The sequence below is a fragment of the Carcharodon carcharias genome, chromosome 14 (assembly GCF_017639515.1).
Source record: "Carcharodon carcharias isolate sCarCar2 chromosome 14, sCarCar2.pri, whole genome shotgun sequence".
NCBI classification, from domain to species: domain Eukaryota; kingdom Metazoa; phylum Chordata; class Chondrichthyes; order Lamniformes; family Lamnidae; genus Carcharodon; species Carcharodon carcharias.
The window spans coordinates 98,728,559-98,754,269 of NC_054480.1; the positions used below are offsets into that span (position 1 = coordinate 98,728,559).

A 25,711-nucleotide genomic window follows, 5' to 3' on the forward strand; every position below is an offset into this window, starting at 1 on the left:
TGTTAATTCTTTTCTTATTTAAATATCTGTAGAAACTCTTACTATCTGTCTTTATATTACTAGCTAGCTTTCTCTCATACTCTAATTTTTCACTCATTAATAATCTTTTTGGCATTCTTTGCTGTTCTTTATCTTCTTTCCAATCTTCTGACCTGTCACCTGTCTTTGCGTAATTATATGCATTTTCTTGAGGTTTGATACTGTCTTTAACTTTTTTTAGTTAACCACGAATGGTGGGCTCTCCACATGGAATTTTTTTTTCTCATTGAAATGTATCTACTCTGTGTACTTTGAAATATCCCTTTAAATGTCTGCCATTGAACCTCTATTGACCTATCCCTTGACCTCATTTGCCATTCCACTTTAGCTAGCTCTGCTTTCATACCTTCATAATTGCTCTTATTTAAGCTTAAAATACTAGCCTTGGATGTACCTTTTCCTAACTTCCTGTCCTTCCTAAATGTCACATGCACTTCAATAACCTGGCCCCAATCTTTTGCCATCCTGTAGCCATGTCTCTGAAATGGCTATCAGATCGTACTTATTAATTTCTATTTGCACTATCAGTTCATCTGTTTTGTTTTGAATGCCAAGTGCATTTAGATACAAAGCCTTTAGTTTTGTCCTGGTATTATTTTTGTAGGGCCTAGCCTTATCTGTTGATTTACTCTAAGATTTGTACTCTTTGTCCCTTTCTGTCATGGTCTGTTTAACATTTCCCATATTAATACCTGTCTCTCTCTTCCCTTGTCTCTACTCCTTGGTTTACCACATCTTCCCAAATTTGATCCTTTGCCCCCACTATTCAGTTTAAAACCCTCCCTGCTTCCCTAGTTATGCGGCTCGCAAGGGCACCAGCCCCAACATGGTTCAGGTGTAGACCGTCCCAGCGGTACAGATCCCACTTTTCCCAATACTGGTGCCAGTGCCCCAGAAACCAGAACCCACTTCTCCCACACTAGAAATGAGGAGGCCTTAGTGTGACAAGGAACGAGTGCTAACTTGGGATTTTGAAGCAGAGGGGGAAGGAGGTGCTGCTTTTTATACCTTTTCAGTCTCCAGTGACTGCTGAGTGTTCAAAAGCAACAATTAGGTGATCAGATAGGTGATTGATTAGTGAGTTTTAAGATTTTATCCCTCTAAATGGGTACATGGTTTAAACCAGTATTGGGGAGATATAAGTATTGCATTAAATGTAGAGCTTAATTAGTTAAACAACTTAATATAACATTTGGGTGATATTTCTAAATTTGAAACCTAATTATCTAAATAAAACACAGTAAAGGCTGGGTAGGTGATGTGTTGCAACTGTAGTATATGGGTGTTGGTGGACACCAGTGTGATCCATGGCAACCATATCTGCAGTAACTGTCTGCAGATCAAGGAACTTTGGCTCAGAGTTGATGACCTGGAGTCTAGGCTTTGAACACTGATGCATCAGGGAAGGGGGAATTTGCCTGGATACTTTGTTCCAGAGGCAATCACACCCCTTGTGGCTTGGTCTGTGGTCAGGGACAGGAGGATGTGACAGCGAGTGAGCCAGGAATGAGGACCCAGAAGGTAGCAATGGAGAAGCCTCAGCCCCTGCAGTGTCTAACAGGTTAGACATTCTTGTGGCGTGTGTGGATGAGAGCAAGGACTGCAGAGAGAATTAAGCTGACCACAGCACCATGGTGCAAGGAGCCATTTAAGTTGGGGGAGTAAAAAAGAATGTAATTGTAGTAGGGGTGGTTTAATTAGGGGGATAGATGCAGCCAAGAGTGCATGTTGCCTCCCAAGTGCCATGTTTAAGGACCGCTGCTCCATGCTGAAGAGAAGCTTGGAGTAGGAGGGGAAGGATCCAATTGTCATGGTGTGCCTGGGTACCAACAACAGCTGAACCAACAGTTCAGACTAAGAAAGAGGTTCTGTGAGGCAGTATGAGCATCTAGGGATTAAATTAAAACAGCAGAACTGCAAAGATAATCTCTGGATTACTACCTGACTCTCAAGCAAACTGGCATAGGGTAAATAAAATCAGAGTTGATTGTGTGGCTTAAAGATTTGCATGGGAGAAATGGAGCCCTGGAATCAATACTGGGGAAAGAGGGAGCTGCACCATTGGGACGGTCTTCACCTGAACCACACGGGGACCAGTGTCCTGGTGAGTCATGTAATTAGGGCTATAGCGAGGCCTTTAAACTAAATAGTGGGAAAGAGGGTTCATGTGAAGAGAGATTTGATAAATTAAAGAGAAAGAACAATGCATTAGTGCAGAGTAGCAATATGGGTAATGGTAACCAGAATGTGACAGGAAGAGACAGACCATACAAACATAAGACTGTATCAGCAAATAAGGTAAGAGTAGGAAAAATGGCTTTAAACTAATGATGGGTTTGGGTGAGGGGAAATTTAGAAATCCAAAGATAAAAGTTGAGGCAGTAAAGTATATTGATGTAGGTTAAGACAAGCTGAGTGGGACAGAGAGTTTAATGGTAATAGTGCATCAGAGAGTAAGATTCATGCAGGGAATAGTAATAAAAAAATAAACTTGAAGTTACTTTATTGCGGAGCATCTGTAATAAGATAGATGAAATAGTAACATAAATAGAGATAAATGATTACACCTAATTGCCATTACAGAAACATGGTTACAAGGTGACCAAGGTAGGGAAATAAATATTCCAGGATACAAAACATTTCAAAAAGACAGGCAGAATGGAAAAAGAGGGCAGATGGCCATGATCATAAAGAATGATATAAGAACATTAGTGAGAAAGGATCTTGACTCAAAAACAGAAAGTAGAATCAGTATGAGTGCAGATTAGGATTAACAAGGGTCGGAAAATGCTGGTGGGAGTAGTTTATAGGCACCCTAACAGTAGTTATACCATTGGACAGATCATTAAACAGGAAATTATTGGAGCTTGTAACAAAGGCAGTGCAATAGTTGTGGGGTCTTTAATCTTCATATAGACTGGACAAATCAAATTGGTAAAGGTGGTATGGAAGATGAATTTGTAGAATGTTTTCGTGATGGTTTCCTGAAGCAATATGTTATGGAACCGACTAGGGATAAAGTTATTTTACACAAAGGTAGATGGGAAAGAAAGTTGTGAAGAAGACATAATGAGGCTACAAAAGGATATGGATAGGTTAAGTGAGTGGGCAAATACCTGACAGATGGTGTGTAATGTGGGAAAATGAGAGGTGGTCCATTTTGGCAGGACAAATTAAAAAAGAGGCATATTATCTAAATGGTGAGAGAGGCTAGGTTTGTATCCGCTGGAGTTTAGAAGAGTAAAGGGCAACTTGCTTGAGACATATAAGTTCCTGAGGGGACTTGACAGGGTGAATGCGGAAAGGATGTTTCCTCTTGTAGCTCTGAGATGCAGAGGGATCTGGGTGTCCTAGTGCATGAGTCGCAAAAGGTTAGTATGCAGGTGCAGCAAGTAATTAGCAAAGCTAATAGAATGTTATTGCTTATAGCGAGAGAAATTGAATACAGCAGTAGGGCGGGGTTATGCTTCAGTTATACAGGTCACTGGTGAGACCACATCTGGAGTACTGTGTACAGTATTGGTCTCTTTATTTAAGGAAAGATATAAAAACATTAGTAAACCTTCTCTGAACTGGTTCTAGATTAATATCTGGAATGGGCAAGTTGTCTTATGAGGAAAGGCTGGACAGACTAGGTTTGTATCCACTGGAGTTTAGAAGAGTAAAGGGCAACTTGCTTGAGACATATAAGTCCCTGAGGAGACTTGACAGGGTGAATGTGGAAAGGATGTTTCCTCTTGTAGGAGAATCTAGAACTTGGGGACAATGTTTAAAAATAGAGGGTCGCCCATTTAGGACAGAGATGAGGAAACATTTTCTGAGAGTTGTAAGACTTTGGAATTCTCTTCCTGAAAAGATGGTTGGGGCAGAGTCCTTGAATATCTTTAAGGCAGAGCAAGATAGATTCTTGATAAGCAAGGAGTGAAAGGTTATTGGGGGTAGGCAGGAATGTGAGTTGAGGTTAAAACCAGATCAGCCATGATTTTATTGAATGGTGGAGCAGGCTCAAGCGGCCAAGTGATCTAGTCCTGTTCCTAATTCATATGTTTGTATCTAGTCTTGTTCAGTGAGGCAGGGTTAATTAATAATGTCGTGGTAAAAGATTCACTGGAAAATAATGATCATAATACAATTGAATTCCACATTAAGTTTGAAAATGACATACTGCAATCACAAACAAGAATCTTAAACTTAAAGCCAATTACATAGGTATGAGGGGACAGCTGGCTAAGATTGGGTAAATAGACTAAAAAGCAAGGCGGTAAATGAATAATGGGAAATATTTAAAGAACCAATTCAACAGTTTCAACAAAAATGCATTGGAAAACAAAAGCTCAGCAAGAAAGTTCCATCCATGGCTTATTAGGGAGGTTAAGTATCATATTAGATTAAAAGATGAGGCTTATAATGTTGCAAAGACTGAAGATTGGGAGCTTTTTAGAAACCAGCAAATAGCCACCAAAAAGTTGATCAAAAGGGAAAGAATATAATAGAGTAACCTGGCCAGAAACATAAAAACAGATTGAGAACTTTGTAAGTATATATAAAGGAGGAGAATATCTAAAGTAAACATTGGCCCCTTAGAAGCAGAGTCAGGATAAGTCATCATGGGAATGAGGAAATGGCAGAGACATTGAATAAATATTTTGTGTCTTTCTTCACAGTAGACACAAGTTACATACCAGAAATAGAAGGTAGCTTAGGGGCTAATAAGATGGAGAAAATTGAAATAATTAATGTCAGCAGAAAAAAAGTACTGGAGAAACTTAAGGGACTAAAAGTTGACAAATTTCTAGGACCTTATTGTTTACTATCTAGGATTCTTAAAAAACCGAGCCTCAGAGATAGCTGGCTATGATTTTCCAAGGTCCTCTAGATTCCGAAATAATCCCAGCAGATAGGAAGTTAGAAAATGTAGCACCACTATTCAAGAAAAGGGAGAAAGAGAAAACTGGGAACTTCAGGCCAGTTAGCCTGACATCAGTCATCGGCAAAGTGCTGGAGCCTATTATGAAGGAAGTCTTAACAAAGCACTTATTAAACCATAGCATGATTACAACACGAAAACATGGATTTATAAAAGGGAAATTGTGTTTGACAAATTTATAGGAGTTTTTTGAGTGTGTAGCTGGTAGGGTAGATAAAGGAGAACTAATAGATGTAGTATACTTGGATTTTCAAAAGGCATTCAATAAGATACCACACAAAACGTTAATACACAAGATAAAGGCTCATGGACTATGAGTAATATATTAGCATGGATAGAGGATTGGTTATCTGACTGGAAGTGGAGATTATGGATAAATGGGACGTTTTCAAGTCGGCATGCTGTGACTAGTGGAATGCCGCAAGGATCAGCAATGGGTCCTCAGCTATTTGCAATCAATATTAATGACTTAGATGAATAGACCAAGAGTATTGCATCTTAGATTGGTGACGATACAAAGCTAAGTGGGATGCAACTGTGAGGAGGACACAAAGGCTGCAAAGAGGTTAAGTGAGAGGAAAACAAAGTAGCAGATGGAGCATAACGAGAGGAAGCACGAAGTGATTCATTTTAGTTGTAAGAATGAAAAAGAATATTTTTTAAAAGGCATAAAACGTGTAAATGTTGATGTTTAGAGAGACTTAGGTGTACTCGTACAAGGAATGCAACACGTTAGCATGTAGGGTCAGCAAGCAATTTGAAAAGCAAATGGCACGTTGGCCTTTATTGCAAGGGGATTAGAGTACAAGAATAAAGAAGCCTTGCTACAGTTGTACAAGGCTTTGGTGAGACCACACCTGGAATACTCTGCAGTTTTGGTCTCCATATTTAAGGAAGGCTTTACTTGCATTGAGTCAGTACAACGAAGGTTCACTAGATTGGTCCATGGGATGAGAGAGTTATCCTTTGATGGGGGGCTGAGTAAATTGTGTCTGTATTCTCTGGAGTTTAGAAGAGTGAGAAGTGATCTCATTGAAACATTCAAGATTATGAAGGAGCTTGACAGGGTAGATACTAAAACGTTGATTCCCCTGGATGGGGAATCTAGAACAAGGGGGTACAGTCTCAGGATAAGGGGTCGACCATTTAGGACTGAGATGAGGAGAAATTTCTTCATTCAAAACATTTTGAATCTTTGGAATTCTCTACCCCAGGGTTGTGGGTACATCATCAATGAATAAATTTAAAGCTGAGATGGACAGATTTTTGGTGTCTCAGGGAATCAGCGGATATGGAGAGTGGGCGGGAACGTAGATATGAAGCCTGAGATCAGCCATGATCATATTGAATAGCGGAGCAGGCTTGATGGACTGAATGATTTTCTCCTGCTCCTATTTCTTATGTTCTTATCTTCATACATAATATGTTGTAGCTTTAGTGAGTCATGCACCAGAGTGATTTGTGGGTTCATGTCTACAACTTCTCACACTAGGTAACTGTGTCTAAACCATGCCATCACATCAAGCACCGAAACTTCCACCTCCACTTGGTAGAGGAATCCAAGATGAACACTGCTGTTGCAGTTCTGGTGGTGATCAGGCTTGTCAGTTATCTTGGCTGTAGTTGGTGCATAGTGTAAAACAAGCAAAGTGGGAGTTGGGGGAAGGAACAGTAAAATTCCATTTGAGGCATCTCAGTCAGTCTGGCAAAAGAAAAGGATTTTATTCAGTAAAGGGATTCTATCCCCCAATTTTCCCTTGCTAGTTGAAAAGGCTTTAAGTGCTGGATATCTGAAATGAAATTAGAAAATGCTGGAAATACACAGCAGATCAGTCAGGATCTCTGAGGGTAAAAGACAAACCTGAAGGGTCACACCCAAAGTGTTAACAGCTGTCTTTTACCCTTTACAGATGCTGACAAATCTACTGTATATTTCCAGCATTTTTTTTTATTATACACCCTGTGCCATTGTACCTATAAACTAATGACACTGGCTTTGACTGCCAGGCAGGCACTAACTTTGTAGAATGGAGTAGCATCCCTGCACTAGGTTACAGGGCACATGGCAGGGTCATAGACCAGCAAGCAACATAGCCACTAATAAGACAAAGCCTTAGAGATTCCAAATTTTTTTCTTATCTAGCTTGATGTTTATTCCAAAGGGCTGTGCAATCTTCTGTTGTCGTCATCTCCTAAAACAGATTATTATTTTTATTAATTTTTCACAGCTGTTGCAACTGTGGGAGAAGAATGGTTATTTCGATGAGTCCATTATTCAGCAGTTGCAGAGCCCTGCTCTTGGACTTGGACAGTACCAGGTTAGTAACTTGTGGTACCTGTGGCAATCTGCTGCTAGAGAAATGGGTAATAAGTGGTGATCATGAACGCAAACAGCTCAGTGGTCAGCTTTAACACAGTTGACATCCTTGCATTTAAAGCAGATTTGGGGTAGGCATTCAAGATTATAGATCAGACACATTTCATTAAATCCTGGGCTCGTCTAAGCAAAAAGTCTCAGGCCCACTTCCAACAAGTTTGTGGCAGTGATCATTAAACCTTGTAAAACATAGCACTGTGGACCGGGTGGTGCAGCAAGCAAGTGCACTGTCTTTCACAGCTGTGGTAAAAGTCAGCATTGATCAATGAGATGAAAATTTTCTTTCCCTGCTCCCTTTGAGGATCCTACATAAGATGAGTTTGCATAGTCTTGTTCCAGGACCTAGTGGATGTTGGCATGTGGAATTAAATCAGCCCAACTGGGAACTAATTGGCAGTCTAAGGTAGAGAGTTGCAATGACACCTGGTGGGAGGAATTGAAAATCGAATGGTGAAGCAGTGGCTGGCACTGGTCTGAGATCACAGCACCTTTTTTAGGGAGTAACAGCTTAACTCTGCAACTGACCATGCTGGACTTGGCTCGGGAATATCTGATATTGTGACTGGTTGAAGAGTATTGAACCCTTTTTTTAACACAATGGCACTATTAGTAAATAAAACGTCAAAGATTTAGGACTGAGGCATTATATAAATTGACCCTGTAAGGTTGACTGTTTCAATAATTTCTAGACCGAAAGTAAACATTTGCAATTATATTGCTCCTTCCATGACCTCAGGATATTCCAAAGCTCTTTTCTGCCAATGAAGTATTTTTGAAGTATAGGTCACTGTTGTAATGGAGGCAAACACAGTAGTCAATTTGTGCACAGTCTCCCAGGAAATGAGGTAACTGACCAGATCAACTCTTATAGCAAAAGTGAAATACTGCAAATGCTGGAAATCTGAAATAAAAACAAAGTGCTTGAAAAACTCAGCAGGTCTGGCAGCTTCTGTAGAGAGAGTGACAGATTTAATGTTTCGAGTCCAATATGGTTCTTCTCTAGAACTGAGATCCTTAAGCTTAATACCCGAGCCTATACTTTATTTTAGTAACATTTTCACTTGCATTGGTCTTGTCTCCTCCACTAATATTGTTGAATTTAATTTTGTTTTTTCTGTGTGGTGCTTCCTGCAGGCTTCTCTAATCACAGAGTTTGCAGCTGTGGTTCAGCCCATTCAGATGGCATTCCAGCAACAGATCCAGACACTGAAGGCCCAGCACCAAGAGTTTGTGGACAGCCTTACCAAGCATCAACATCAGCCACCCCAGCCACCACCGCAGCCTCAGCCCCAGCCCCAATCCCAGCCACAGCCTCAACCACTACGGGAACCCGAGGCTCCACCACCGCACATCCCAATGCCTCAGAGCCAGGATCTGCCAGCTCTCTCACCAACAGAGACACCAGGTGCAGTAATGGTAGAAATGGAAGAGTTGAGGCATGAAATGAAGTGTTAACATACTGTTCCTACGTTACATTGCATACAGTTCTCTAATTCATTCAAAAAACACATCATTATTTTCTTTCCTTGTCCCTCCTAAGTAAAACTCGATATCTGTTTAGAGAATCGTGCATTAGGCTGCTAATCTTTAACCCTCAAGAGGCTTCACTTTTCAGGCCCAAGAGGAGTTCCTCTCAGTGAGCCTCTATGCTCTGAATTCAGATATGGAGCTGCCATTGAGTCCCTCGTCTGGGATTAGAGAATAAGTGGAACAAAGTTACATTATTTGTAGACAGAAGGAGTGTGCAGGCAAGACAGTGTTTCCCCTTTTTTGATGTTGGAAAGTTTAGAAAACGCACTCAGCCCATTGGAGAGACCACATTTGACTTTCTAAACCCTTAATGTAAAATTATACTCCCCTCATAGGTTTATTTATTCTACTTAAAAGTTCTTGTGCTCCATGATGGAGCCCTATAGAGCAAGGGCACTGTGTCTCCAATCACAGCTATCCTTTCAGTGCAGAAAGTGAGACCTGGAAGGCTACATGTTTCACAGAGAGGGAGTTCCCCAAAGCCTGCGCTCAGGATGGTTGCCACAACCGGGGTTGAATAGCCAGAATCTTCCCCTTGTTTTCACATTTATTATTTCATAATATGGAGTATGGTCTTTGAGGTGGTGTTTGCAGAGTGCTGTTGAGAGGAATCCACTTTTTTAAAATCTATGACTGTGTTACAGATGAGGCCAAGCCACCACATCCCCTCCCTGAAAACGTGTCAAGTGGAGGGCAGGAACCCAGTCCAGCAGGACAGCGAGGGCCTGGGCAGCATGAGCACTCTTCTTCTAAGCCACCATGGTTTGAACGCCCTGCTATGCCACTCTGGGGCCAACAGCAACAGGTATTGGTTTGGGAAATATTTTCAGCAGCAATGAACAGTTTGTATGTGGAGCTGATGAACCAACAGGAAAGTCACAAGTGACTTTCATTATAAGGGAACAAGTAGGAACCAGGAATGAGGAAGAAGCAGTAACAAAACTCCAGTTTAGTAAGGATCTGTTAGAATAAGGATAAATAATAACTGCAGAGATAAATAAGTAAAGCACACTTACTGATCAGGATCCAAATCCAGAATATTTGAGGGATTCTATTGAACATATGTTGGATACCATTATTTTAATTATATGGATATGAGACATTTTCAATTATATAGATTTGATATGCATATTTAAATTTCATACACGAGAAGTACATTTTTAAATGTATAGATGCAAGACATATTTTCTTCCTCGTCTTGTTCTTATTTCACTCGATTCTTTCTGACCTTCCTCCCAACTCATGGTCCCCAATAGATATTCCTCCTTTTCCCCTTGTTTTCCTGATCCCACTGAAGTGTGACCAAGATTGGGAGCCCAACACAACATGGATCCAACCTGCTTTCACTCTGACTTGCAGCGCCTTTAAATATTAACAAGGAAATTATAAATAATACTAGATAAGAACAAAAAAACTGCGGATGCTGGAAATCCAAAACAAAAACAGAATTACCTGGAAAAACTCAGCAGGTCTGGCAGCATCGGCGGAGAAGAAAAGAGTTGACGTTTCGAGTCCTCATGACCCTTCGACAGAACTGTTCTGTCGAAGGGTCATGAGGACTCGAAACGTCAACTCTTTTCTTCTCCGCCGATGCTGCCAGACCTGCTGAGTTTTTCCAGGTAATTCTGTTTTTGTTTTGTTATAAATAATACTATCCTGCTAAGACAGTGCTCTGAGAAAGGACGCCAAAAAGGACATGCTATTAAAGTGTCAGCCCTCTTGTATCTCCTGTCATTCAACCAAAGAAGTGCTGCTGTTTGAGAATACTTGTCTGTTGATGGGTTCCTCTGCTAATAACCTCACAGGTTCTGCATGTATGAAATAGGAGAAACCTCATGAAGCACATCATCTAATTACAGTTAAGTTGTATGTCCTACCTGTGTGTACATACCAATCGGGATTTTTTACTTTGAAATAATCATTAGTAAAGTGATCTTGCCTTTGATGCAGACATACCTCCTGCAGCAAGTGCCCATGTGTTCCTGTAAGTGGCACCAGCCTATCTTTTGTCCTTTGTCACCATCCTACATTTTCTTCGGTGAAGGCATTTTTTTGAGACTCTGCTTGTATTCTTCAGTATTGCCTAGTTATTATAAAAGTGACCAGCGTCTTGTATCTTAATGACTGTTGCAGTAACTTAGATTATGTAAGTGAAAGCCTAGTGAGGACAGGATCAGGCTTGTCAATGACATTTCTCCCTCCTTGGGTGACCGATGAGTCGAGGCTCATTTGGGCCTAATGACGAAGGTTGCTGCTCACCCATGGAATCAAACCCCAGCGAAGAAGTAGTACCTTCATGGAGAGAAAATTGGATAGAAATGAGGAAGAATCAAGTCTGGAAATTAAATGTTAAACTTTGTTAACAGCTGTTGTTTACGGCATATCAATAAATTATAACCAGTTGCTAAAGTAATCGAATCTTGTTAGCTGAGACATGTTTATCAAATGTTTAAAAAAAATGTATTAATTTAATAACCCCTTCACGAAACCTCATCCCGCCTGTCGATGAGGTTTCATGAAAAATGCGAAAGCCGCCTGGGCTCTTCGCCTGCCCGCCAATCTTAAGGTTGGTTTTGTCAATTTGGTTAATTAGTTTATTAATGGCCTTAACAGCCCTTTGACAGTTTGGCAGGCACACAGCTGACTCCGGTATGTGTCCGCCGAATGAAAGATCAGAGTAATGTGTGGTGACGTTGGGTGCACGCCTGACATCACTGCGGGTCATTTTACACGTCGGCGTGCAGGGTGGGAACAGATAATTCTGGCCGGTGATTTTTTTTTGTATGTTATAATTTTTTAATAGCATGAAATATGTGTAAGCAGCTTTCAACAGATATTACTGCTTTGAAGGAGTATTGTTCAATTAATTGTCCTTTAATGTTAACATGCTAGAAAGGAGAGATATTAGTATACTTTTCAGTGAGTTGCAGGCTCTTTTTGCTGCCCCAATTTATGCTTTAGTTCTCTAGCAGACACCAGCCAGAGAATAAAATGGGCAGAGTATAGATTGGGTGTTCAATCCAGACCTGTCCCATTCTTGCTGGGTGAGTTTGGTTAAGTTGGGGGAACCCACTTCATTGAGGAGCTTATCTTTGCCAAGGTGTCACTTACTTCAGTTCTCATCTACTCTGTAGAGCATTTTTTAAAAAAAAAAGTCAACTAGCCTGGATAACTGAAGTTTAAACCATGCTGGCAAAATGTTCAGTTAACAGGTTCTGACCTGTGCTGTAAATTCTATGTAATTTAAATAATTCAGTAGTCTGAGCATCTCTTTCTCTTTTTACCACTATCAGTTTGACCAGGGGTTTAATGCTCCACATCAAGGACCACCTCATTGCCAGCCCTGGAATAACAACCATGAAGGGATGTGGAACGACCAGCGGGAACAAAATTGGAACAACCAACGAGATGCTCCTTGGAACAACCAACATGAGCCGTCCTGGAACAATCAGTTTGAGCCGCCATGGAACAACCAGCATGAGCCTCCCTGGGGGGGGCAGCGGGACCCACCATTCAGAATGCAGCGACCCCCTCACTTCCGCCAGCAGCCCCCATTCCCGCCACACCAGCAGCACCCGCCGTTTAACCAGCCTCCCCACCCCCACAACTTCAATCGCATTCCCCCGCGGTTCATGCAGGATGATTTCCCTCCCAGACATCATTTTGATCGTCCCCCTTATCCTCCTCACCATTTTGACTATCAACAAGGAGACTTTCCACCAGGTAAACAATCCCAAGGAGCCTGTTCAGTGATCATGTCATGTAGTTCAGTTCTTACTTAACAGTTTTTAATCCCTTTGCATTCTTGCAACTTTAAGCTGATTTCAGACTCTTATTTTCTATCAAAAGACTTTTTTTTTCCAAATGCTGACCCTGCAGAAAAAGAAAGACTTGCATTTATACAGTTCCTTTCACAATCTCAGGATGTCCTGAAAAACTTTTATAGGCTTCAACAGCACTTAAGAACATAAGACTTAGCAGAAAGAGTAGGCCATTTGGCCCTTTGAACCTGCTCTATCATTCAACAAGATCAAGGCTTATCTGCTTGTGGTTTCAACTCCACTTTGCTGTCTGCCCCCCATAACCTTCATTCTCTTGTCTATCAAAAATTTATCTAACTCTGCCTTGAATAAATTCAAGGACCCAGTATCCAATGCTTTCTGGGGAAGAGAATTCCACATACTAACGACCCTCTAAGTGAAAAAAAATTCTCATCTCCATCTTAAAAGGGAGACACCTTATTCTTAAACTGTGCCCCCCCTTGTTCTAGTTTCCCCCACAAGAGGAAACATCCTTCCGATATCCACCCTGTCAAGTCCCGTCAGGATCTTGTATGATTCAATAAGATCACCTGTCATTCTTCTAAACTCCAATGGGTATAAGCCCAACTTGTTCAGCCTTTCTTCGTAAGTTAAGTCCTTCTTCCCAGCATTGAGTTGAGTGAACCTCCTCTGAACTGAATCTAATGCAGTCGTATCTTTTTTCAAGTAAGGAGACCAAAACTGTGCACACTACTCCAGATGTGGCCTCATAAAGGCCCTGTACAGCTGCAGTAAAACTTTCCTACTTTTATATTCCATTCCCCTTGCAATAAATGCCAACTTTCCATTTGCCTTCCTAATCATTTGCTGTATCTGCATACTAACTTTTTGTGATTCATGTACCAGGACATTCAGATCCCTTTGTACCAGAGCTCTGCAATCTCTCTCTATTTACATAGTATATTGCTTTTCTATTCTTCCTACCAAAGTGAACAAGTTCACCTTTTCCCATATTATACTCCATCTGCCAAATTTTTGCCCACTCACTTAGCCTGTCTATCCCTTTGTGGACTCTTTATCTCCTTTTGACAACATATTTTTCCACCTATCTTGTGTTATTGGCAAATTTAGCTACCATACAATCAGGGCCTCTCATCCAAGTAATTAATTTTGATTGTAATTGGCTGAGGCCAATTGTAATTGGCTGTGGCACACCACTAATTACAGATTGTCAACCTGAGAAAGACCCATTTGTCCCCACTTTCTGCTTCCTGTTAGCTAAGCAAACCTTTGTCTGTGCTAATATGTTACCCCCTTACACCATGTGCTCTTATCTTGTGCAGTAACCTTTGGTGTAGCATCTTAGCAAATGCCTTTTGGAAATCCAAATACATCATATCCACAGGTTCCCCTTGATCCACCTTGCTTGTTACTTCCTCAAAAATCTCTAATACAAAGAATAATAATCCAGAGATAGAGTTGCTGCTTTTAATTTAGCTGCTAACTGCTCATAATCCCTAAGCAGAACATCTTTTAAGCAAAACGTCTTTCCTAGTCCTATCTGTGTCGTTGGTACCCACATGGTCCACCACAGTCTCCTCTGACTGCATGTTCCAGCCCAGAGCAGTTGTGCTGAACCCTGGCACCGGGCAGGCAACACAGCCTTCTGGACTCGTTCTCGGCTGCAGAGAACTGTATCTACCCCCCTGACTGTACTGTCCCCCACGACCACAACAATCCTATTTACTCCTCCCACTTGAATGACTTCCTGTGACACAGTGCCCTGGTCAGTCCATTCATCCACCTTGCAGCCCCCTTTTGCATCCATACAATCTTCAAGTACCTTGAACCTGTTGAACAATTGCAAGAGCTGAGGCTCCTCCACTTCTACCTTCTCGGTCCCCTTACCTGCCTCACTTGCAGTCACACCCTCCTGTCCCTGTCCACTGACCAAATCAGATGACCCTATCCTAAGGAGTGTGATTGACACTTTGTTCCGGAAGGCAAGATAATATTCCCCCTCCCTGTTGCACCACACTATCTGTAGGTCAGCTCCAGCTCATTGACATGGAGCCAAAGCTCTTCAAGCCGCAGACACGTACTGCAATGTGGTTGCCTTGGATCGCACTGGCGTCCACCAGCTCCCACATATTGCAGCCGCAACACATTATCTGCCCTGCCTCCTTTATTATGTGTTAATTAACTTATAATTAGTAAACCCTACTACTCCTAAAAAGCTTTACCACTGCTAGTAATCCTTACAATTACTAATAAATTACCCAAGGTTTGAAAGATGAATGATCAAAATACTCACCAAACAATCACTTGCCTGTTTCCCTGTGATATCACACTTCAATTTTTCTCAGAATGCAGTCCGACCACAGACTGAGCAGCTCCCCTCGGCTTTTGGGGTTCTCTCTCCATACTCTCACTGCTTTATGGGCTTGCTCTCACAACAACACAAGACGCAGAGCAGAAGTCGACCATATGGCCTGTCAAGCCTGCTCTGCCATTCAGTAAGATCATGGCAGATCTTGGGCTTTAACTCCATTGTCATGCCCACTCCCCATATCCCTTAATTCCCTGCAAAAAATCTGTTTGTCCCAGCTTTAAATGTATTCAACGATGGAGCATCCACAACCCTCTGGGGTAGAGAATTCCAAAGATTCACAACCCTTTGAGTGAAGTAATTTCTCCTCATCTTAGTCTTAAATGTTTAGCCCCTTATCCTAAGACTGTGCCCCCATCTTTTAGACTCCCCAACCGTGGAAACAATCTCTCAGCGTCTTATCCTATCAAACCCCCTCAAAATGTTGTAGGTTTCAATGGGATCATCTCTCATTCTTCTAAACTCCAGAGAATATAACTCCAATTTTACTTAGTCTTTCATCGTAGGACAACTCCCTCTCATTCCAGGAACCAATCTAGTGAACCTTTGCTGTACTACCTCCAATGCAACTATATCCTTCCTTAAATGTGGAGACCAAAACTGCACACAGTATTCTAGATGAGGTCTCACCAAAACCCTGTAGAACTGTAGCAAGACTTCTTTATTCTTGTACACCATCCCCTTGAAATAAAGGCCCAACGTGCCATTTGCCTTCCTAATTGCTTGCTGCACCTGCATGCTAACTTTGTGTTCCTTGTACAAGCTCACCCAAGTCTCTTTGAATATAAACATTTAAAATTTCATACCTTAATAAAAAAATTATTTTCTATCCTTATGACCAAAAGTGAATAATTTCATACTTCCCTACGTTATACTCCATCTACCATCTTGTTGCCCACTCACTTAACCTATTTCTCTTGTAGCTTTTCAGTGTCCCCACACACCTTACCTTTCCACCTAGCTTGATATCAGCCAGCTTTGATACATTACTCTCTGTCCCCTCATCTAAGTCATTAATATAGATTGTAAGTAGCTAAGGCCCTAGCACTGATCCTTGCGGCACTCCATTCACTGCCTGCCAACTTGAACAGCCCTGTTTATGCCCACTCTCTGCTTTCTATCCGTTAACCAATCCTCTACCCTTGCTAAAATACTACCCCAACATCGTGAGCCCTTATCTAGCCTATTACCCTTTTGTGTGGCACCTTACTGAATGCCTTTTGGAAGTCCAGGTATCCTATTGGTTCCTTTGATCTATCTTACATCCTCAAAACACTCTTAATAAATTTGTCAAACAGGATTTCCTCTTCGTAAAATCGTGTTGACTTGTTCTCATCATATTATGCTTTTCTAAGTGCATTGTTAAGACTTCCTTAATAATAGGTTCCAGCATTTTCCCAACAACTGATGTTAGGCTAACTGTCCTGTCATTCACTGTTTCCTATCTTCCTCCTTTCTTCAAAAGTGGTGTAACATTTCCCAATTTTCAATTGAAAGGGACTGTTCCCGAATCTAAGGAATTTTGAAAAATCATAGCCAGCACATGCACTATCTCCAGAGCTATCTCTTTTAGAACCCTAGGGTGTTCACCATTAGGTCCTGGGGATTTGTCAGATTTTAGTCCCTCAAGTTTTCCCAATACTTTTTCTCTGCTGATAATTTCCTTCATTTTCTCTCTTTTTAGCTCCTAAGTTAACGTCTGTTTCTGGTATGAAACTCATGTCTTCTATTGTGAACACAGACGCACAATATTTGTTCAATGCCTGTGCCATTTCCTCAATCCCCATGATAATTTCTCCTGTCTCTGCTTCTAAGGGGCCAACATTTAGTTTAGCTACTCTCTTCCCCTTTATAAACTTATAAAAGCTCTTTCAATCTGATTTTACATTCCTGGCTAGTTTACTCTCATTCTATTTTTTTCCCTTTTAACCAACATTTTGGTTGCCCCCTGCTGGTTTCTAAAACACTCCTAATCCTCAGACTTGTTACTCTTTTTTGACAAAATCGTAAGCCTCTTCTTTTAATCTAATACTATCTTTAACTTCCTGAGCGAACCACAAATGGGTCTTTCTCATTGAGTTTTTGTTCTTCAGTGGCATGTATTTTTATTGAAGATTTTGAATTGTTTCTTCAAATGTTTCCCGCTAGTCACTTACCTCCATACCTTTGCCTATTTTCCCAATTAACCTTAGCCTGTTCTCCCCTCATACCTGTATAATTGGCTTTGTTCAAGTTTCAGATTATTGTTCGTGATTGGCATATCTCATTTTCAAACTGAACATGGAATTCAATGGTATTAAGATCACGGTTTCCCAGTCGATCTTTTACCACAATATTATTAATTAATCCTGCTTCATTATACAATACTAGACCTATGGTAGCTTTATCCTTAGTTGGTTCCACAACCTATTGCTCCAAGAAACTAGGATATAGAAAACATTCTACAAACTGTTGTTTGGTAGTGCAGAATTTGAGTATTGCTGAAAAAAGACATTTTGTCAAAGCTTTTTGTCTTGCACTCATCAGGACAATCGCAAGAATGCCAATGTCAAGGGAAGCAACAACTTTATACTGTATGAGAAGGGAGTGCTGCTTGGTTGGCAAGTGGACTCTGATTGGTAGAGGCGTTACCATGAGGAATGCACCAGTTAATGATGACTGACATTTAACTGCCAAGCATTGTTAGAAATTTAAACCAGGCAGCATGACTGGTCAAGGTATTGCCCTGAGGAATGAACAAGCGAATGGCTATTCCTTATTTTGTTTAGCTGAAACAGGCACAATGTTTGATTGTGTTCTTTCTGTCTGCAAAGAACAGGGCCCTGTACACTAATATATGGAGCTTCCAGAACACGCAAATGTGCCACACTGCGAACCCGACTGAATTCATAAATTGGTTGTCAGCGTTGCATTTAGGAAATATTGTCCCCCTACCCCTACCCCCTCCCTTTCTCCCCCAACACCTCCTCTCCCCTACAACTAGCCCCTCCCTCCCTCTCTCCTTCCTCTCTCGCCTTGCTCTCTCACACCCTCGCCCGCCCTCATGCCCTCGCCCCCTCGCCCCCCCCGCGCTCTCTCACCCCCTCGCCCCCCTCGCGCTCTCTCGCCCCCCTCGCGCTCTCTCGCCCCCCTCGCGCTCTCTCGCCCCCCTCGCGCTCTCTCGCCCCCCTCGCGCTCTCTCGCCCCCCTCGCGCTCTCTCGCCCCCCTCGCGCTCTCTCGCCCCCCTCGCGCTCTCTCGCCCCCACTCTCCCCCCTCGCCCCCTCTCTCCCCCCCTCACCCCCTCTCTCCCCCCCTCGCCCCCTCTCTCCGCCCCTCGCCCCCTCTCTCCGCCCCGCGCCCCCTCTCTCCCCCCCTCGCCCCCTCTCTCCCCCCCTCGCCCCCTCTCTCCCCCCCTCGCCCCCTCTCTCCACCCCTCGCCCCCTCTCTCCGCCCCTCGCCCCCTCTCTCCGCCCCTCGACCCCTCTCTCCGCCCCTCGACCCCTCTCTCTGCCCCTCGACCCCTCTCTCCGCCCCTCGCCCCCTCTCTCCGCCCCTCGCCCCCTCTCTCCGCCCCTCGCCCCCTCTCTCCGCCCCTCGCCCCCTCTCTCCCCCCTCGCCCCCTCCCTCCCCCTCGCCCCCTCCCTCCCCCCCGCCCCCTCCCTCCCCCCTCGCCCCCCCTCGCCCCCTCTCTCCCCCCCCTCGCCCCCTCTCTCCCCCCCTCGCCCCCTCTCTCCCCCACGCGCCCCCTCTCTCCCCCTCTCTCCCCCTCTCCCCCCCTCGCGCCCCCTCTCTCCCCCCCTCGCGCCCACTCTCTCCCCCCCTCGCCCCCTCTCTCCCCCCCTCGCGCCCCCTCTCTCCCCCCCTCGCCCCCTCTCTCCCCCCCTCGCCCCCTCTCTCCCCCCTCGCCCCCTCTCTCCCCCCTCGCCCCCTCTCTCCCCCCCCCTCGCCCCCTCTCTCCCCCCCCTCGCCCCCTCTCTCCCCCCCCCCGCCCCCTCTCCCCCCCCCCCCGCCCCCTCTCTCCCCCCCCTCGCCCCCTCTCTCCCCCCCCCTCGCCCCCTCTCTCCCCCCCCCTCGCTCCCTCTCTTCCCCACCTCGCTCCCTCTCTTCCCCACCTCGCTCCCTCTCTTCCCCACCTCGCTCCCTCTCTTCCCCCCCCTCGCCCCCTCTCTCCACCCCTCTCTCGCCCCCTCTCGCCCCCCTCTCCCCCTCTCGCCCCCTCTCTCTCCCCCCCTCGCCTCCTCTCTCCCCCCCTCGCCCTCTCGCCCCCTCTCTCCCCCCCTGGCCCCCTCTCTCCCCCCCTGGCCCCCTCTCTCCCCCCCTGGCCCCCTCTCTCCCCCCCCTGGCCCCCTCTCTCCCCCCCCTGGCCCCCTCTCTCCCCCCCCTGGCCCCCTCTCTCCCCCCCCCTGGCCCCCTCTCTCCCCCCCCCTGGCCCCCTCTCTCCCCCCCCCTGGCCCCCTCTCTCCCCCCCCTGGCCCCCTCTCTCCCCCCCTGGCCCCCTCTCTCCCCCCCTGGCCCCCTCTCTCGCCCCCCTGGCCCCCTCTCTCGCCCCCTGGCCCCCTCTCTCGCCCCCTGGCCCCCTCTCTCGCCCCCTGGCCCCCTCTCTCGCCCCCTGGCCCCCTCTCTCGCCCCCTCTCCCCCCCCCCTCTCCCCCCCTCTCTCCCCCCCTCTCTCGCCCCCTCTCTCTCCCCCTCTCTCTCCCCCACTCTCTCCCCCTCTCTCTCCCCCTCTCGCCCCCTCTCTCGCCCCCTCTCTCGCCCCCTCTCTCCCCCCCCTCGCCCCCTCTCTCCCCCCCCTCGCCGCCTCTCCCTCCCCGACCCCCCCTCGCCCTCCCCGACCCCCCCTCGCCCTCCCCGACCCCCCCTCGCCCTCCCTGACCCCCTCTCGCCCTCTCTCCCTCCCCAACCCCCCCCTCGCCCTCTCTCTCTCTCTCTCTCTCTCTCTGTCTCCCTTCACCTCTCTCGCCCCGTCTCCCTCTCTCTTTCGCCCCTCTCTCTCTCTCAGAATGTAGGAAATTTAGCAGCCACTGTGCACAATGTAAGATCCCATAAACAGCATTATGATATGTTAGCCTGTTTTAGTGATTTTAGCTGGGAGTAAATATTGACCAGGACTCCAAAAATAACTCCTTTGCTCTTTGAAATAGTGTCATGAAACCTTTCATATCCACTTGAAGGTCAAATGGGGCTTCAGGTTAATGCCTCATCCAGAAGACCTCAGACAGTGCTGTACTGTCTCAGGACTGCACTAGACTGTTCGCCTGGATTTTGTCCTTAAGGTTATGGAGTAGGACTTGAATGTACAACCCTCTGACTCAGCAGGAATGCTACCAGTGAGTCATGCCAAACCTAATGGCTACGATGCAATAGCAGTGGAAGAGATTCTAGCTCAGACCCTGGTCCTGATTGATGTTTGCATTCCAGTTTTCTTGATGAGTTACTGGCTCGGGGTAATCTTATGCCAAGCCTGTAAAGTGCAGCTCCTAAAGGACTGATAGCGATGCTATATTCGACTGCGTCAATCACATTCCTGATTGAGGGGAAGAATTGAAGCTGAAGAAGGGGAGAGAGCAGAGTCAGGTGAAGTCAGTTAGATTTTGCTTTTGGGCGAATGTCGCCTTGTTCTCGATGGGTAGAATAGCCTTTTCATTCATAATTGTCTTGTGAACAGCGTATATAATCCATAAAGCTGGTTATATTTCTGTGCAAAACTGTGAGCTACTAGTGGTTCCTGTGTAATCTAGTGATCTTGTGTAAATCTGTCACATCCTTTCTGCCAACTAAGTTCTTTGATTTCAACTTGTAGCTGGATCCAAAATTCACATTAAAAATATTCACATTGCTTTTATAAAATACAATTTATTGATCCTCCAGTAGAATTCTGCTTAAACTTTTTGTACTTGAACATCTCTTGGTCAGGTGGTGCTTGTGTTGTTACGCGCAAGGCTTGTACAGTAATCTAGTAAAAAGACCGAACCTGGTGCAGAACTTTGACTTAAATGCCTCTATGATGTATATATTCCAGATATGGGCCCCCCTCACCATCCTCCACACCGATTACCTCCACCAGGAATGGGAGAACCTCCTCCATGGGGTGGACCCCAGCACCCAGATTTTGCTGGTCCTCCTCCAGGTTTTAACGGACAGCCTCCACATATCAGACGGCAAGGACCTCCTCCACCTCAGATCAGCCCGGATGACCCCAGCCTGGTCCCCAATGTGCCATATTTTGATCTCCCAGCAGGATTAATGGCACCACTGGTGAAGGTAAGCGGCCAATCACTGCTCAATCTGCTGACTGAACAGTAACTTGCATTCATATAACTGGCACTTTTAATATAGGAAAGTGCTAAAGACGCTTCACAGGAGCATTATCAGACAAAAGTTGACGCAGAGCCAAGAAGATATTGGGAAGCATCTGGGAGCGAGAAACTGAGTTAACACTTCGAATCCAATATGACTCTTCGGAACAGTCTCAAAGAAGAGACATATTGGATTCGAAACGTTAACTCTTTCTTTCTCCACAGATGCTGCCAGACCTGCTGAGTTTTTCCAGGACTTCCTGTTTTTTATTTCGGATTTCCAGCACCACAGTATTTTGCTTTTAAGATATTGGGAAGGGTGACTAAACAGTTGGTCAAAGAGGTAGGTTTCTAGTAGGGTCTTAAAGCAGAAGAGAGAGAGAAAAAGAGGCGAAGATGTTTAGAGAGGAAATCCAGAACTTAGGTCCTATGTAGCTGAAGAAATGGCCACCAGTGGTCAGACGAAGAGAGTGGAATATGCAAGTTGCCACACTTGGTGGAATGCAGAGTTCAAGGATGGTTGTAGGGCTGTGTGACATTACAGAGATGGGGAGGGCAATGCCATGAATGATTTAAAATGCTAAATTGAAAGTGTTGGTGGACTGGGAAACCAATGGAGATCGGCAAGAATATCATTGACCCAGTGTAGAATAGGATAAGGTCAGAGCTCACCTCGGGATGAACTGGGATGCTGAGGTTACAGTCTATTCAGTTGTAGAGTCATTATGGCTCAGAAGGAGGCTAATCGACCCATCAAGTACATACCAGCTCTCTACAGAGCAATCCAGTCAGTCCTATTCTCCTCTATCCTTGTAGCCCTGCAAGTTTATTTCCCTCAAGTACCCATCCAATTTCCTGTTGAAATCATTACCATTTGCTGCGTTAAAAAATTTTTTTCCACACATCAGCACCACCACCATTTCCCATGCCCCAATATCTCCTGTTTCACCAGTCCTTTGTTCAGCCTGAGACAAGGGTTTATGAGAGGGCTAGAATCAGCGGCAATGGAACTGAGTTTGTTGGGAGAACTGAAGACAATGACTTTGGTCTTTCCCATGTTTAACTGTGCAAAATTGCTGCTTATACAGCACTGGATGTCAGACAAATAGCCTGACAACACAGGCAGTGAAGGTCGAGATAGGGAGTATTAAGGTGGTTCTGGATGTTGTCAGCATGAATGTGGAACTTGATGTCATATCTTTGGATGATGTCAACAAAGGCAACATGTAGATGAACAAAAGCGAGGAGTTTTGGATAAATCCTTGGTGGGCTTCAGCGAATGTAGATGTACCCTTTGTTTCTCTAGGAGTCCTTGGATATCAGTAATAACTTCTATTATACAAATGTTAGGAAATGGAGATAATTTAAGTAAGTTATATTGGTATTTGTGGGTGTTAGGAATGAGTTTTAGATTTAATGTTTAAGTTTGATTTGTACTTCTGTATCTGTGTGTTAAAGGTCAAATTGAGTTTTAGCTTCATTTTTTAAAAAGTGCCTGCATTTATAATGAGAGTTTTACGACTATTGCAGCTCAGTTAAACTAACAAGAATAGAGAAACTGGGATGTTGCCTAGCAACAGGGCTCCAGAGAGGCAGGTCCCTCCCACAGACACACACAAGAAACTAGAAACAGCAGTTTGGAAGTTGTTTAAACTCAGTTGGTTTTGAAAGTAATTTCCAGGAGAGCCTGGAGAAAAAGGGACAGATAGCCACTCCCAAGCTAAGATCCAGGGGAATGGAACAGGAGAAAGGCCCAAGCAGACCTTCTAATCAAAGGAAGGACAGGAACCTGGAAAAGATCCTGTTAAGTGAAGTTAAGAGTGAGGGGCAGAGAGAAAGGCTCCAAGCTTCATATTTAAAGAGACAAATGCTACAGGAAGCAGATTTAAAGCGAGAACAGCTTGCAAGAGGCCAGAGGGTCCAAAGAGACAACTGAAGGTCTGTAACTCTTTGCTATGAGCATGTGCGGCAGTGGTGTACTGTTGATAGCTGAGTCGGTGAGAGAGAGTGCACAGAAGAAAGCTTGAATGCATGTGGTGACTCAGGTGAGAGGAACATCAAAAGGAGAGTTAAAAACCCTAGAGATGAACCCTTGCAGAAGGCTTCTGAGAGAAAGCGTCAGTTTGGGAAAAGATTCCAAAGCGAGTTCTTGGAGAGTGGAGATTGGAAACCCTCATGTGAAAGAGTTCAGTGAGACAAGTTGACTCATGGTGGGGCAAGCACCTGGGGGGAGTTGATGAGAGATCCATAGCATCTGATTGAGGTGGCACCTGTCACTTGGTTTCAGAGTGTGGTGTATCTGACCACAGGGTGCCTATTGGTTTAAGTGAACTGTGTACTTACTATGAACATTAGAGTATAAGATAGCTTTTGTAACTTGTTATCCTTACAAATCTGCGATATCTGTAAAGGTATATTTGTGGGTGAAGGAGTATTGTAATATAGTTCATTTCTTATTTAATAAATGTTTTATACTTTTGTTATAATTTGATTAGCCAACTCCGGTGATTCTGTTCGGTAACCCTTCTCCATGTATCTAAACAAACACATAAAAGTTAGTATTTATTAAGCTGGGTTCCACCCCGCAATCAGGTTTATCCAGTGGTAGCCTCAGCTCGGATCATAACACAAATTATTAGTTTCCTTAGTCCTGCATTGGCCCTGCAAACCAATTCCTTTATACTTTGCTGTCAGTCAAATGACTTCTTCTGCAGTAATGTTTTCTTAGTCTCCAGTCACTTATTAGTTTTTATTTTAAAGAAAAAGAAAACTTGCATTTCTGTGGCACCTTTCACAACCTCAAGACTTTGCACTCAATGATGCGCTTTTAAAGTACAGTCACTGTCTTAATTTAAGAAACAGCGCAAACAATTAGTGCACAGCAAGCTCCCAAAAACTGCAATGAAATAAGTGACCGATAATCTGATTTAGTGGCATTGACTGAAGGACATATATTGGCCAGCACACTGGGAGAACACCCCAGCTTTGCTTTGTACCTGTGACAATGCAACACTCCCTCAGTATTGCACTAAAGTGACAGTCTGGATTATGTGCTCAGTTCTTGGGAGTGAGACTTGAACTTGCTCAGATTACTCAGACTGTGATGCAAGTGACGAAGCTACGTACATTAATGAGTGCTGAAATTTTGTTCTCTCGTCCACAAATGACGCTGAACTATCATTGACTTTTTTGTCATCAAAACGCAAAGTGAGAGGTGCACACTTACAGTCCAGCCATTCATAATACTGTGTATTTAAGTCATTTTTTAAAAGGTGGATTGAAATAGTCTCATTAAAATTTTGGTAGCAAGATCCATTGTCAGATATTTTGCTCCCTCCATTTAAAAAAAATCATATATATACAAACATCAAGCAACCTGCTAAATATAATCTGTAAACCAATTGCTGATTACTTATTATTTTCAAACAGCTGGAAGACTACGACTACAAGGCCCTGGAGCCTAAAGATATGCGCCTTCCACCTCCAATGCCACCTAATGAAAGGCTGCTTGCTGCGGTTGAGGCGTTTTACAGCCCACCATCTCATGACAGACCAAGAAACAGGTAAGGAGTCTTGCAAAGTCTATGTATTGTTATTTAGCTTCTATCTGTCCGGTGAGAAACGTAACTTCTTATTTCCTTCTCCTTCTAATATTTCTAGCTTTCCCTTGAATGTCACCCTAACCAATCTCTGGTTAAAGAAGATCCTCTTAATTTCTTATTGGGCTATTAGTATTTTTATTATCCCTAGTTTTGGACTTGCTGCATAAGTGGAAACATTTTCTGGCCTTTGATATTCTTAAAGGCCTGTATCAGTTCACCCTCAGTCTTTCAATTCTGTAGAAATGAATATCTTTTTGGTATCCTAGTGAATTTTTTTGCACCTTCTCCATTGCCTTTATCATTTCATAACATGGAGACCAGAACTGTATACAGCACTTTTAAGTGTGGTCTAACCATTGTCCAATATAACTTCTCTAATTTTCAATTGTATCCCTCTAGAAATGAACTTCAGTGCTTGGTTTGCTTTTTGCTTATTAACTCATATTGCTACTTCTAGTGATTTGTGTATTCTGGGTCACCCTTATTTTTTTAAGGAGTGTGTGCCTTTTGTATTTCTTCTATCTAAATGCTCCACCTCACACATGATCTATATTAGAATTCATTTGCCAATTGCATGCCCATTCTGCAAGTTTCTTAATGTCATCTTATAGTTTGTCACCATCTCCTCAGTATTGGCTGTGCTTCATAATTTTGTGTCATCTGCAAGTTTTGAAATTGTACACCCAAGATGTCTGATGTAAATGGCGAATAACAGTAGTCCCAAAACCATTGTGCAACACCACTTCCCACTTTTGCAGCCTGGGTAACTACCTATAAGCCCTATTCTGTTTTGTAGCCACCTTGCTA

At 44.0% G+C, this 25,711-nt stretch overlaps 1 protein-coding gene across 4 annotated transcripts in view; it reads left to right on the forward strand.

Moving 5' to 3' along the window:
• LOC121287109 (calcium homeostasis endoplasmic reticulum protein) overlaps positions 1-25,711 on the forward strand; it is an 80,356-nt gene that overhangs the window by 35,249 nt on the left and 19,396 nt on the right. For all 4 annotated transcript variants that reach the window (XM_041204657.1, XM_041204658.1, XM_041204660.1 and 1 more), the window contains exons 7-12: positions 7,195-7,284; positions 8,478-8,748; positions 9,518-9,678; positions 12,167-12,596; positions 21,026-21,267; positions 24,732-24,865. In XM_041204657.1, the coding sequence (XP_041060591.1) occupies positions 7,195-7,284; positions 8,478-8,748; positions 9,518-9,678; positions 12,167-12,596; positions 21,026-21,267; positions 24,732-24,865 (1,328 nt within the window). The remainder of the gene's footprint in view (positions 1-7,194; positions 7,285-8,477; positions 8,749-9,517; positions 9,679-12,166; positions 12,597-21,025; positions 21,268-24,731; positions 24,866-25,711) is intronic.